This window comes from Dendrobates tinctorius, unplaced genomic scaffold (genome assembly GCF_039654945.1).
Source record: "Dendrobates tinctorius isolate UK_male_01 unplaced genomic scaffold, ASM3965494v1 ptg000011l, whole genome shotgun sequence".
In the NCBI taxonomy this organism is placed as follows: Eukaryota; Metazoa; Chordata; class Amphibia; order Anura; family Dendrobatidae; genus Dendrobates; species Dendrobates tinctorius.
The window spans coordinates 66059937-66075988 of NW_027361679.1; the positions used below are offsets into that span (position 1 = coordinate 66059937).

General features: G+C 38.6%; 1 protein-coding gene across 2 annotated transcripts in view; it reads left to right on the forward strand.

The window, feature by feature from the left end:
- Nucleotides 1-16052, forward strand: part of ANTXR2 (ANTXR cell adhesion molecule 2) — a 292455-nt gene that overhangs the window by 114364 nt on the left and 162039 nt on the right. For both annotated transcript variants that reach the window (XM_073543041.1, XM_073543049.1), the window contains 3 exons: nucleotides 7049-7109; nucleotides 10225-10320; nucleotides 11957-12026. In XM_073543041.1, coding sequence (XP_073399142.1) covers nucleotides 7049-7109; nucleotides 10225-10320; nucleotides 11957-12026 — 227 coding nt within the window. The remainder of the gene's footprint in view (nucleotides 1-7048; nucleotides 7110-10224; nucleotides 10321-11956; nucleotides 12027-16052) is intronic.

Sequence of the window (16052 nt, forward strand, 5' to 3'; positions counted from 1 at the left end):
GTGGAACTTGCACTATTGCTGACTGACTAAATACTTTTTTGCCCCACTGTATATATATATATATTTGTGTATGTGCCATTTTCTTTGCACCACATAACCAATTGTACACAAACAAAGGCTTTTTAAATATACATCTCTGCGTTTAGGCTTTTTAATTGAGTTTTCATATTGGTTTTTGTTTCCTTCTGATGGGTCTATCCAATTATCAAGCAGATGTACATGTATCACTATGAAGGGTGATTCCCTTTAAGTACTCTGTGCCCAAAACTACATGTATAGTATTTGCTCGTTCTTTGCAATATTTGTTTAACCAAGTAAATATTAAGTAGATTATATATAACTTGGATTAGTACTATAAAAAACTGTTCTAGAAAAATAATTAGATATGTGTGTGTTTGATTATTGTGGTATTCGTTTTTCTAATAAAATAAAGTTGGTACATAGTCACTGTTCATATTCTAGAAGGAAGAGTTTGTTCTGATGACTAGAACGAAATGGCTATTGGTATCTGCCTTTAATACGTCAATTTTCACTTTTAAATTGGCAAAAACTATACTTCATTCTGTGGATCTCTGGGAGGAATAATACAATATTTTTAGTGCCCAATAAACAAACTGACTGTAACATTCCAAATGGTCTGAGATTTAGCTATACTATTTTCTGCATGTGAAGGTACGATGTGGGTACCACGATCAATAGCTTTTATGAACATTATCGTTTTATTATTAGAATAACATGTATTGCAGAACAAAGGAAGGGTTCATTACAATTTAGCAATAGTTTTACAGACTATTATGTGTTTCCCGTGTTGAGCCCCTGCGGCAGAGATTGATTGGGGAAGATGCGTTCTTGGAATACATAACATGTTTATTTTGAGGAAGAACATGTATTTCAGAGCTGGATACTATTCACTTTCTCTGTCTACATTACCTGTCAATTATGTTACATTTGATGGCCGTGAGATGCATTTTCCAGAAAGCTTAGATGTATTTCCTGCCTGAGGCTTACATTAAATTCTATTGTGGTCTGTTCTACTTCCTTTTTAAGCTCTTCGCCACTGAGAGATGTTTGCTGTTGGATCTAGGTTACATGCTTGTCAATAAATTTGTGCATTGTATATTTTTATAATATTCTGTTAAGATCACTCAGTAGGATATGAAGAAAATCTGAAGAAAATACCATAATAATTATAGCTTTAATATAAAGATTGTATACTCACAAAGTGTGCAATAAATTGAAGGTTCATATGTTACAAAGTCCACCATCACAATATGTTTTCTGATGATTTAGCATTAGTATGTATTACTATCCACTGCTGTAACATCTGGCCGCTGCGGATTGGACGCTGTGGCTGTACGCAGTGTCCAATCCGCAGCAAATACTGAACATGGAAACACCCTGAGAGGGCTTTTTTTTCATCCTCTCAGCTGACATTTTTACTTATTCCATTTTGGAGTAGAAACAATGTTTTGCTTGCCTGTTATTACACTGTTGTGGCAGCCAAAAAACCATAATCTAGGCCTTCTGATTTTTTTTCTCCTACCATTTACCGATCAGATTAATTTACTTTATGTTTTGATCTGACTTTTACAAACGCCAGCGATACAAATTGTGTATTTCTTTTCTTTTAAATTGTTTTATTTTTAATGGGGAAAAAGGAGGGTGATTTAGGGAGTGTTTCCACGGACAGGAACCGCTGCTTTTGACGCTGCGTACAGCTGCAGCGTCAAACCCACAGCGTCCAGATGTTACAGCATAGTGGAGGGGATTTCATTAACTCCCATCTCCACTATGCGTTAAAACACACAGGCTGCAGACCCACATAAATGGACATACGCAGAACGCAGCAAGTCTGTTTACGATGCGGCAACGCTCCGTCGCCGCAGCATAAATTTCCCACAGACTATCATTAGATGCGGTAAAACCGCATCTAATGATTAGTTACATGCGTAGTAACTGCGTAAACGCAGCTTACTATGCATGTCTAGTAATTTACATAGTGTCTTACCTGCCCCCGGCGGGAAGTCCGCGTCCACTGCAGTTCTCGCGATAACTTGGCTTAGCGCAAGAACTGCCGTGTTATCGCGAGGACTGCCGTGTACGTGACTGGGGGGTTATCTATCTGTCTCTCTGTGTGTCTATCTATCTACTGTATCTATCTAATGGTGTGTGGGTTGGGCAAATGTTAAAGAGGAGGTTGGACCAGAAATGACATCAGAAATCTTTTTCTTTTTTGTTAAATTATATATATTTATTTAGTTTACAAAAAATGCATACAAATCCGCATGTAAAAATGCAACAAAAATGCAGGTGACCTGCCAGTGACCTGAGGTGCAGATTTGGTTCATATTTTACCTGCGTCAAATCCTGAGAAAATCCTGATGCAATCCTGACCTTGGAATCATACCCTTAAAATTTTGTGTTTTTTATTTTTTTTTCATATTTTTAAAAGCATTTTCTTTTCTTTTTACTGTATTTAAAAGTTTCCTCAGGAGACTTCAAGCTACAATGACTTGTGCTATACATAGCAGTGCATCAGCACTGCTATGTATAGACAAAATCACAATCTCCTATGAACACCCCCTAAACTCTGGCTTTCAAAGGACTATCGTAAGGACAGACACAGGGGTCTTCAGTAGACCCCCGGCTGTTGTGACAACCTGCAACCCTGTCATAGGAGCACTGATGGACACGTGGAATGACGCTTTTCCTGCCGGCTCATTTTAAATGCTGTCAGAGGTTCATGATGGCTGAATAAATCAGCTGTCATGTGCCAAGAAAAATGCGGACTCGGCTTGTGAGTCCGCATCAAAGTTAGTGAACCAGCATGTAACGTACCAGTATTGCATATGTCGGTAAGTGGTTAATGAATTTGATGCATGTCACCATGAAAATGCAGTCCAATCTCCAGACCTCAATTTACAGAGCAGGAGGAGCTGAGTAAACTGATATTTATTTACAAGCGCTTCTCTCTAAATTAGAATATCATCAAAAAGTTAATTTATTTCAGTTCTTCAATACATAAAGTGAAACTCATATATTATATAGAGTCATTACAGGGTGATCTATTTCAAGTCTTTATTTATGTTAATGTTGATGATTATGGCTTACAGACAATGCTTCTGTATGACCTTTCACATTTACTGATTAACAGCTTTCTGTCTACAATATACACAATAAGACGCCAATCACTGGAGGGGTGGCATTACACAGAGCTCTTGAATATGGAGGACTACATGGCAGTAGGTTTAATAGTCCTCTAGTGATAATGTCCTGCTGTTAAAACATGATTTTACAGCACAGTAAGTGATCCATCGATCAAATCAGGTTCTTTATCTCCACAATATGCTGCTCACAGGATATGTGGCAAAAGTATGGGAACAGATAATGACCTCAAGGAAAAAAAAAGGCTTGTTGTTCTAGCGTCTGGTAAAAGAGTTCTTTCTTTATTTTAAGTCCATTAGAAACTTACAAAAATTAACATGGTTGCATAAAGAAAAAACTATTTTACCAGACACTGGAACAACAAGCCCTTTTTTTCCTTGAGCACATTATCTGGTGTGGATCCACCTGGTTCCGTGCAAGCTGGACTTCAAGTACTAGGTGAACTGAATGTATGAATGTGGCCTTAAATGAATGCTGCATTCCCTGCCTGGGCTTTTATGCAGAAATGATAGTTCTTCCTGATTGGCTGCGCTATACCATGTGATGTGACAGCTCCACGGCATTATGGTGAAGCCCTTATAGGTGCGCCTAAGGTCATGTCAGCCTTATATGGCTGATTTAATCTTATGCAATGTGTAAAATTATTCTAATTCACTGAGATCTGATTTGCATTGAATCTAGTCAATCATCTCCACCTGTGTTTTATTTGAGTCTTATTCTCCTTTTAATTTACACCTTTTTAAAAGTCTATTTTATTTGTGTTCACCTGTTTTTTATGATTGTCATTGTGGTAAGGGTTTGGGATTTTCAGATGATTTCAGCTGATACATCAATTGCAGATTTTTAGAAGTTGCAAATTTTTTGGGCGCAAATGTACTTCTTTTCCCACCCACCCATTTCCTCCCGCAGTCAGTTTATATCCTCCTGAATTTTCTTGCTACATTTTTGTGACATTTTAAGCAGACAATTGGAATTTTGTGTGCTAAAATGTTGCAAAACATGTAAACGCCTACAGATATGTCAAAGGTTGTGTCCATCCCTTTGATGTAGACTCCAGCAGTAAGCCTGAATATTTCCCAGGATAGGATAGCTGATATGATCAGCTGTTATGTGCCTCTAACAGCTGCAGGTGGAATCACGATCCACCTATGACTGTTAGCTTGTTAAATGCTGCTACAAATCAATGACAGTGTCTTGTAACGTGAGTGTGCTAGAAGCGCGTCATAAGACCTGTCCGTCAGCGCCACTGACACATGATCGCTGGGCACCAATGTGTTGGCATGACAGCCATGGTCCTAGGAGATGCCTTGTTTAGGACAAGCGATTGGAAGAGTGCAGTTTCAAGTCTCTTAAGGTGACTATTGAAGTAAGTAAAAAGTAAAAAATGTTTTAGAAAATATTAAAAAATATACCCCCCCTTTTTCCCCATTCAAAATAAAACTTTAAAAAATAATAAAAAAAAACACACATCTGCATTCAGAAATGTCTGATCTATCAAAACATAAAGTAAATTAATCCGATTGGTAAACGGCGTAGCAAGCGAATAAATCAAAACTGCAGAATTCCTTTTTTTCGGTCGCATTAAATGCAAAACGAGATGATGAAAACATTGTATCTACCCCAGAATGATGGAGACTCTACGGTATCTATGTACACACACTTACCTGAAGAATCGTAATGCCAGGTCAGTTTTCACATTTATTTAGTGAATAAGGTTAAAAAAAAAAACCTATTGTGGAATTGCACTTTTTTACAATTTCACCGCACTTGGATTTTTTTTTACAGTTGTCTAGCACACGACATAGTAAAACCAATGGTGTATTTCAACAGTGCAACTCACCTCACAAAAGACAAGCTCTCATATGGCCATATTGAAGGAAAAATAAAAAAGTTATGGCTCTGGGAAGAAGGGGAGGTCATGAAGATGTTAAGTGCAAAAATGTATTTTGGCACATAAAATGTCAGCAAATACCATGAGATAAAAAAAGACAAAATTACTTAAAAAGAAAAATAAATTATGAATCTCACCCATTGTATTTCAAATTCTCTTGATCCTACTGGGTTCTGTTGGAACAACCAGGGCTAAAAGTAGCACAGTATTGAAATAATCTTAATAATAATAACGTCCTGTAGATGTGTTATCCATGCAACTTCTTAATAGATGATGATGTAAAAAGAAATAAAGACGTGTTATTTTTATGATTTACAACTTGTAATGAATATTGGACTTAGAAATAGAAAATCAACATGGAAGTGCTAGAGTTATACATGTATGATAGAATAAAAGACTCGCCTCAGCACTCAATGTATACAGGGAGCATTGATGGCAAGTTTTAGTGGCAATCTTCCATAACAGGACAGTTAGTGTTATTTAATGCTCTTCACAATTATTACATTATTCACTAGATATTACGGTACTCTTTTCTCGTTGAATGTGTAATAAGCATCTATAATAATGGCACATAATCAATGTTCTTCTGGCACCGCTGACATATCTCTCTAGTCCAAGGGTGCATTCTTCATTCTCTAGCTGGTTTGTGTTCGTTCCCTGCGGTAACAGCCAGTTTTAAAGCAAGTGGCAATGCATCACCATTCTCATAGACCCCGATAAAGAGGGAAAATAAAACTTAAACGTGTTTCATTTTTATGGGAACATTTTTTTAAGCTGAGTTTTAGTAGCACTTAGCACATACAGGAGGATATTTAGTTGCTTGCTTCATCTGCAAACCATTTATCTCTTTTATTGTCAGGATGCATATATATTATATCGGTTCAGAGCCACTTGGAAATTGTTGCAGTATTTACATAGGGCGATGCACAGATAAGTTTGTTGTGATATTGCTCAGATTGAAACAAAATATATATCTGAAAGGAAAAATAATTGTTTGCAGTTATGCTATACAACATTTGGTTTAATTCCTCGTGAAGATTTAGAGAAAGGTTTGCAGAAAGGAGACAAAGGCGAAAAGGAAAAGGAGGACCCTTATTTTTGCTGCGATTATTGTTAATTTACAGGGATATTTTTGCTTTCTGGAAATAAAGGTTGTGTGTTAGAAAATGAAAAATTATATATTTAACCACATACTTTCTATTTCAAAATGTTATCCCTATCTGAGCTATTCATGGCTCTGATGAAAATATCTGTGTCTTTGCAATAACTCTGAAGGTTGGAAGTCCTGAGTAGGGATGAGCAGACCCGTCGAAGTTCGGGTTCTGGTACGTGACCGAACTTTAGTCCAAAGTTCGGTTTGGGCACCATAACTGTACCCAAACCTGAACTCTCTCTCTCTTTCTCCTCCCCCGATTCCCGTAAATCCAGGAGTCCATGTTTGGAGTTCAGCACCAGGCAATGGGAGTCCGATAGGAACTTCGAACTTTGGGTTTGCTCATCTCTAGCCCTGAGATGTCTGAACACGCTGTAAAGTTTTCATAATTCACATAGAAGTAAAGGGAAGCATAGCAACGTAACTTCTATTTTCACTCCAATTATTGAATGCAGGAATTATAAAAATTGCGAGAATTTGGTATAAAAAAGAATATTGGAATGATACAAAGAATAACGCACAGTATTAGGTGAAATTGTACAGTATTACCCCTTTAAAACGTTTTCTCAGTTGCATCTCAATACATATTAAGCTATGATTTCATGTGATGGCGAAAAATAGCAATGCATGCCACAATGGAGTGACCAACACTAACGTGAACTGCTTTTATGTGCTTCTACTATTAAAAAAGAAAGATTTATTTAAAAATGAAAACTACATCAATATACTCAGTTTCAGGTATAAAATAGCATGTGAATGAAAAAAAGTACAATGAAAAAGTAATTTCATGAAATGATAAAAACACATATATTAACGCAAGCACATTTTATTTTCTGCAGATCTTAAAGAAGTCATGCACAGAAATTTTGTATGTGGATCCATCATCCGTCTGTGTTGGCGGTAAGTAAATTAATGTTTATATTACGATTTCCCGACTGCAGGGTGTACTATCTTGCTTTGACTTCAGTCGTCTTGCTTTTTTTAGTATTTGCTTGCGCCACATAAAGTATAACTTTCTTTTCTGGCTATTCTGTCTTACAGCCAGATAAATATTCATGTGCAAATATTTTATGGAAAGTAAGTTTATCTGAAAAAATAAAATACTTTAAAAGTGTTTGACGATAACTACCTTAAATGTATTCAAAGCAAAAATGTTACCTGTCCATTTATTTTTCGATATTACTTCACCATTCTTTTATTTTGCTATGCCCTACAGATACAAGGTTTACTATTCTTAAAGTTTATTGTAGTTTATTGATAGATCAGCAGTTGACAACAATGTAATCCGGAGTCTAGGCTTGAGAAAAAAAATGAAACATTTCTACGTTACATGTTCATAAAAAAAGACACTGCAATGCAAGGCATAAAAATGATCAAAAGTGCATTAAAAAGCAAAACAGCTGGGAAGGTGGCAAGAGCAAAGTTAGCTCTATAGTGAGCCATAAACATTCTTCTCTGCGCTTTCACAAAATTATAGGGCTGGAGCACCATAGCTTGAACTTCTAAACAATAATATCTTGTGTATTATTCCTTTAATTTGTGAATTGTAAATGTAAGGCCACGTTTCTACAATGAGTATGTGGTACACTTTCGATGTTACAGATTTTATGCAGCATTTCTGCACCTAATAGGTAGATTAGATTACTTGCATGCATTTTTTACATGCCTTTTTATGACCTTTTTGCAATTTCTGTCTCTTTTTTTATGTCAAATTTTAAATTACCGTATATACTCGTGTATAAGCCGAGTTTTTCAGCACTTTTTTGTGATGAAAACACCCCCCCTCAGTTTATACGCGAGTAAATTGTCCCACAAAGCTGTCGGGGGAGGGAGAGCGACGGAGCAGCGGGTCACAGTGGCAGGAGCCGGCGGCTGTGGCTAAAGCCTGTGCTGCTGTTAAAGAGAAATGAAAATTCATTTCTTATAGCGTGCACAGTTACAACCGCAACCGCCGGCTTCCAGCACACATCCTACATACCCTCCTACACGCCTTCGCTGCATCACCTTCATTTCAGTGCCAGTCGCACTTCCTGCAGAGTGATCAAGTGGCTCCACTTTTTAAGGTAATGAATGTTCATGCCTCTCCACTCCCATAGGCATGGAATGAATATTCATTACCTTAATGAGCGGAGCCAGGTGATCGCCCTACAGGAAGTGCTGCTGGTGCCGGAACAACCGAGATGCTGTGAGGGTGCGCAGGAAGGTATGTAGGATGTGTTTTTTTAAATGGGAACCATGCATACAAGGATAGGGGATAAGGATCCATGCATACAAGGACAGCAAAATGGGAGCCATGCATACAAGGACAGGGACCGGGGAGCTATGCATACAAGGACAGGGCCCTTGGAGCTATGCATACGAGTACAAGGATAGGGGAGCCATGCATACCAGGATAGGGATGAGGGGATAATGCATACCCGGCTTATACTTGACTAAATAAGTTTGCCCAGTTTTTCATGGCAAAACTAGGTGCCTCGGCTTATATTTGGGTTAGCTTATACTTGAGTATATACGGTAAGCTGCTTTGTTCTTCACACTTCCTGATATTTGGCTTTGACCAAACATTATTAATATAGTTATGTGTGGATGACAAATGTAGAGAATTTGACATGTTGATTTCAAAATCGCACCTCAGGTCAATTTACACAGGGAAAAAAGTTCAAGGAGCAAGAGATTTCTATGAATCCCATCCACTTTGCCGGAATTGTAAGACGCTGTATTTTTTTTGCACAACTTAAAATTCTCATCAAAAACTCATTGTGGGAACTTAAAGTTGTTTTCTAAGTGCATTTTAATCAATAGATATTGGAATAAAAATAAGTTCTACAATTAGATGTGTTAAAAAATGCTCCTCTGCTCAGATAATCTTATAAATGTGCCCCTTCTATGTACTGTGTAATGGCTGCATCAGTCCTTGCATATTGCTATTTTATGTTAATCTTTTATTACACATACCATATTTTCCGGCGTATAAGACGACTTTTTAACCCCTAAAAAGTCGAGGGTCGTCTTATACGCCGGGTATCGGCACCGCTGCCACAGGGAGGTAATAGTGAAAATTCATTTAAACCTTCCCAGTGAGGCACCCCTTCACCTCGTCATCGGGACCACTCCTCCACACCGCCCTATAAAACAACACCTGGCGTATATGAAGACCCCCGACTTTTAAGAAGATTTTATATTTTAACTGGAAAAGTTGGGGGGTCGTCTTATACGCCCAGTCGTCTTATAAGCCGGAAAATACGGTACTTTCTATTAAAAAAAATCCCTCATCATTAAGACCCTTTCAGGCCTGGTCTTTAAAAGGGTGGTCCATAAGCAAATAATTTTTTCCCTAATACCCTATATATTTAATCCCATAATCTAAGCTATTTTCTAATATAATCGTTTTAAAAATTCCCTACTGTTCCCTAACTACACTCCTGTGTTTTTTTTTTACCTATTTACTGTCTAATGATTATTCTTTTAAGAATCTCAGTTCATGCAGGGGGCAGAGGCTGCAGTCACTGTCACTGCTCCTCCCTGAGTGACGCTCGTTTCATGGGCTGGTCCCTGCGCTGTCCCCACTAAGTGACTCCCTTGTGCAGTGTCTCCCCTCATGCGGAGCCTTCCCCAGTGCCCAGTGCAATGAGCGCAACATCCGGTCTGTTGTTGGTTTAGATGAATAGTAATAGGCCAGCAGCAGAGCGGGGTGGGGCATTGACAGTAACCGCAGCCTCTGCCAGCATGCACTGGGATACTCAAACAAATCGTCATCAGACAGTAAATAAGAAAAATACAAAAGCAGTTAGATGGTATCGTTAGGGAACGGTAGGGAGTGTTAAAGCAACCATATTAAAAAGTAACCTAGATTATGGGACTAAATAGACAGGGAGTTAGGAGAAAATTGCCTTGCCTTCGGACCACTGCTTTGAGGAGTTAATGCAGTCTGTTTGTTCTATTGTTGTATAAAGCAACATTAATATTATAAAAATATAAAATCAACATTTATTACTTCTTTATGCATATTTTTCAGAAAAATTTCAAGTTGTCCTGAGAGGGAATGGATTTTTATTTGGCAAAAATATAGAGAATGTTGCCTGCACCTATCACCTCAACAACACAATAATCCGTAAGTATTTTGAGAAGAGTGCAATGTATCACAAAGAAGACAAATGCCTGTAGTTTACTTAGCAAAATCCTGATGACAGGTTTGCTTTAAGGTCAGTACCTTTCAGCCCTATATATAGCATTATAATATGCTGTATATAGGCCCCCTATCTGGCCTGCAAGACAAGAAAAAGAGCTTTTATTATACTCACCTAAGGGGCAGACGGGTCTAATGTTCGTCTCTGGTCTTGATCCAGCGCCTCCTCTCTTCTTGCGATCGCCATCCTCCTTCTTACTTCGTGTGGATGACATGTCCTACATCATCCACACAGTGTCAACATCATTGCACTCCTGTGCAGGGGCACATTTCTATGCCATGTCGAGAGCAGAGCAAATTAGTGCAGTGCACATGTGCAGGAAAAGGCCAAAGAGCCCCGGCACATGCATACTGCAGTACTTTACTCTGCCTTACTCAGGGCAGAAAAGAACGAGCACGATGGAGCATTGTCTTGCATAAAAATCGTAGTTTTCTTGAAAGATGCAGACTTATTTCTTGCACTACTACTTGAAGAAAGTGTCAGGCCAATCTATCCATCTTGTCTCTCATTATTCTGGCATTTGGCAAATAATAATAATTACGATAATCCTAATTTACATAAAATGGGAAAGGTTTCATTTAGTTTCATGTCAGATATTGAGATAAACATGCATATGTTTCTTTTTATATAGTGTATGTAAACTTCAATTGGAGACATATTAAAATGCAAAGCAGTGTTTCAATAAGTCTAAAACCTATGTTTTCTTGTCTTTACCATTAAGGCTGGTTTCACATTAGCGCTTTTTAAGCGCACGCACGGCCGGGGGTAGCTCCGCCCCCGAGCCGGCTCTCTGCCCGGCGTGCCCGCCCATTGCTTGTAGCGCCGCCTCCTAGCGCACAGCGGCGCCTGCGATCGGCGCACCCTATCTTTAGCATAGGGTGCGCAGATCGTGCGCAGGCCGTGCGCTAGTTGCGCTTTGACCTGCGCTGCGCACTTTTGACGGTGCGCCGTGCGCGCCAAAATCCGAAAAGTTTGATTTTGGCGCGCACGGCGCACCGTCAAAAGTGCGCAGCACAGGTCAAAGCGCAACTAGCGCACGGCCTGCGCACGATCTGCGCACCCTATGCTAAAGATAGGGTGCGCCGATCACAGGCGCCGCTGTGCGCTAGGAGGCGGCGCTACAAGCAAGGGGCGGGCACGCCGGGCAGAGAGCCGGCTCGGGGGCGGAGCTACCCCCGGCCGTGCGTGCGCTTAAAAAGCGCTAATGTGAAACCACCCTTACAGCTAGGTGAGAAAAGAAGAAAAAAATTGCTTCCTTGTAAGAAAAAAATGGGGCATATATATCAAAATACAGAAACACATAGTTTGAAATATGGAACATGCTTGCATACATTTTTACTTATATTTCCTACATATACATCTGCAGACATACACATGTGAACCTAGTATAATGTTATTCTAACTCGATTTATGGAAAATGGATAAAAAGAGTACATTGGTGATAATGCTGTGTCTGTAGGTTTGTGCATTGTAATTGCTTTTGTTGTCTACTTCCTTTAGCTATTAATCTGGTTTTGATTTTAGAATTAATATTTCCAAATGTTTTTTTTTTTTTTAAAGATGAAAAACCCCTTGAAGTAAAAGCACAATACATGCTCTGCCCGGTGACTGAGCTTCATGAAGATGGACAGTAAGTAACTTCTTTATTCTTAAAAGTTTCACTTCTTAATTATGTGTAACATCTGTAATTCCCAAAGAAAGTGATATGGAGCACAAACTGAAGCAAGTTCTGCAGTCTCCATTCTTGTTAGAGGTTAGAAGTTAGTGAAACACCGTATTTAAGCCATATGCTCAGGAGGTGTATGCCTGATAGTGGCCACAGTCAGAATGGATGTTTAGGCATAATTAATGGTTGAATCTTTTCATATTCAAATTTGCCAGGTATGTGACTTTTTTTATAAAAATATAATTTGCAGGAAAATGAGTCCCTGCCAATTGCCGAGTAAATACATGTAGTACCCTGAGGTCTCCTAAGATCACATACAACTCCTTTTAAGATCTTTAACACAAATCAGTAGTAATGTCAGAGTTACCTCACCATAGAGACGGATGATAAGCCAGCCCATTTAGTAACGTGGCACATTGACAACCTTTTCATCCCCCCTCTCTCACCATTGACCAAAGTCATTGACCTAGTGGGAACCCTGCCTCATCAGGCTGCGCACCTTCTGATCGAGCAGCTGTTTGAGGATGGGGCCCTTCTCCCCCTACCAGAGTTACGTAAATTACCAGGGTTATCAGGCCTCACTTTCTTACAACATGGAAAACTTTCCCACCTACTTCGCCATCAAAACTACTCGTTCGATCTTGACAGACCCTTAATGTCTTACGAAATCTTATGTGCCACAACAAAGGCACCAGTCAGAGTTCTCTCCACAATCTATCTATCTCTACTTAAGAATGATGTACCTCTAAAACGGGCATACATAGCACACTGGGAGAGGGACTTGGGTACCTCCTTTTCTAACTTACAAATTAATCATATTTATAGGAACTCCCATGGCCCTTCACAGTGTGTACAAATTCAGGAAAAGTCATTCAAAATTATTACCAAATGGTATATTATGCCCAACCAAATTCGCAGATGGCAACATACTGCAGAGACAAATTGTAGAGATGTGGAGAAAACGATGGCAGCTATAAACACATATGGTGGTCTTGTTTGGCACTTCAACCCTTTTGGAAAGTAGTATCCACAACCATTTGCAAAGTACTGGGCAAACGGGCCATTTTGAATCCAGAAAATGTTTTATTAAATTTTCCACTCTGGCAGAAAGATAAAGAAGCAAACAAACTGGCTCAATTCATCCTGGCAGCCGGGAAATCTTTAATCCCTATAAACTGGAATACCGCAGTCACACCCACTACACAGCAACTTTATTCAAAAATTGATCACATTTTTTACGTAGAAGAACTAGCAGCAAGAGTAAATCATAGTTCGGCTAAATTTAATAATATTTGGAGAGATTGGTCCCAATGTAGGACACAAACATTCTTTCACTCAGTAATTACACTGTTATTTTCTATCACACACATATCCAAAGGTGCTACCCCCATTCCCAATTCCCTTCTTCACCACTTGCCCACCTGCCCCTTTGATCCCACCCCATCTTCCCTTTCCTAGTCTCTTGTTGTCTCCTCGTCAACAAAAATTGAAATATGCAACTGTCTGTTATTCTTTTGCTTGCAGTGTTTGAAAATCTGACATACAAAATAACTTTTGCTGTCTCTTTTGAATATTTGTGCTACTGTTTTTAGTACTGAATTGATTGTGTTCTCAACCACTGTGTGCTACTTGCAAATTTTTCAATAAAAAGAACGTTGAAAGACAACCTTTTCATATTTTTTTAAAATAAAAAACTGTGCAAACGTTTTACCTCTTAAGGTCCCATTACATTTAGCGATGCACCAGTGATCCCGACAACGACACGGCCCGGTCAGGATCACTGTTGCATCGCTAAATGGTCGCTAGTGAGCTGCCAAACAGGCAGATCTCACCAGCTATGCAGCAGCGGTCGACGGTCCTCACTTAACTGTCACACGCAGCAAGGGTGACATCTTCCGCCCGTGCCCATGGAGTCGCTCGTCAGCACCAGCAGGAAGCCGACGGCGAGAAATGGACCATCCCGTTCTCACGCAATCAGTGATATCCAGCGGGGAGCCTGGTCAGAGTTAAGTGTCACATGTAGCGAGATCGCTACCGATATCACTGTTGCATCACAAAATCGGTGACGCTTTAGCGATATCGCTAGCGATCTCGTTATGTGTGAAGGGGGCTTTAGTCATTTGTAATCAGGCAGACAGTTGTTTGCAGAGCTAGAACTCAGTCTGATGATGTTGCTTTCAGAGGTAACAACATCCTGCTGTGACTGAGATGAGTAATAGCTTATATTTGTTTTCCAGAAGCAAAGGAGAACAATTGTGGCTTATTTTTGGTAATACTGCTACCGGGACGTTTGGTGTTGGGAGTGTGCTTCTGTTAGTAGCTCCCACATTCTTAGCCATGATATGTTTTTAGTTCTTGTTTTTTTTACACAATTCCATTCATTGCCATTTTTACATTTTCTTTTGTCAACAATAGAATTTATTTTTTATAGTATTTTCAACCCCAGTTATTCAACAAATGCACAAAAGGACATAATAAGAAATTCTAGATTAGTAAATACATGTACAAAATATGACAGCAGGCTACCGTATAAATGGCATCTATGGTAGTTAAATTTGACAAGTAAAACAGATGTACAAAAAAAATGCAGTTAAATGTATACATTTTTTTCTAACTTTTTTTTTAAATTTACCAAAAATGACGTGATAAGAAATGATGGGTAGGTACATATCTAAAAAGACAACTCCAGCAAAATTGAGCTGTATTGTGGCATGTACAGGTGTAATTTTGACTAGTAAAGCAAATGTGCAAAAAATATTGCTTGTAACATGAACACTTTGTGATATAGTCACAATTTAATGACTGGATTTTGTGAAATTTTATTTTGTGTTTTTTTTAAACAATAATTCCACTTTCACAAAAGCAAGTATTGCACAAAAAAGCAAATTCTCATTATAGCCACTTATGATAAGCAAATTCATTTTCTGTGACTGACTTTGATTTCAGATTTTTTTTGTAAAAAATATTGTCATGTATAGCTTCTGCATTCTAATGCATTATGAATGAAGAATTTTTGTTTAATTATAATTCAAATGCAGCAGGACAGATTCCAGCTACATCATATCACTGATCAATCATACCGAGTCTGTCACTGCTGCTGCTAACATGTTTCTTATTTTTCTACTCTTATCAATTAAATCTCTGCATTATTCTGACTACTACACTCATCGTCTTCACTGCTGCAATTGTACAACTACTGTCTAAAGTATTTGTCCAATGTGTTAAGGATTTTTCTTCCTAACTATATTGCTAAGCTGTGAGCCCTGATGTCCTCTCACTATTCTAAATGGGAGAAAAAGTCAATGCATGAACATAGCATACTCCTGATGAAGAAAAATATCAAGATACTTTATTAAGGACAGACAAAAACACCCAATATGATTAAAAACATTTAAAAACAATTTGAAACAACACAATCACATCCCTGGAATAAATAGTCTATATATGAATCAGTATGAACCGTGACACAGATGAACAAACTCATGAACATACCATAGGGGTCTATATACAGACTTGTATATAAATGGGACCTTTCCTGCTAGGGCGACTCAGACAATAGAAACAACCAATACAAGGTATGCAGTATACACAATATCAGTAAAAATAGGTGGGCGTCCCCAAGAATGGTGATAAACTGCATGCAAAATGTTAGGCCTAATATGAAAAATCATAAGCAGTTGGGGAAAAAAGACTGCTGGAATGTGAAGGAGTGTATACAATATATATGCATGTAATGTGGTAACCAAGAAGAGATAAATATGATGGTAGACAGACCAAGTTATAATAGCCTATTAGTGGGGCTAAAACCTCTCACCTCTCCCTGGTTCCGGGACTGCTTCCTTCTTCTCATGGACATTTCTGACATCTTTGGCTTGACTCCCTGCCTGCTCTTTTTTGGTGATATATGCTGATTCTCAATAGCCCACACTGGTGCTCTTGCAGTACCTATTACCCATTTATTTTGTTTTAGCATCAAGAATGGTGGTATGT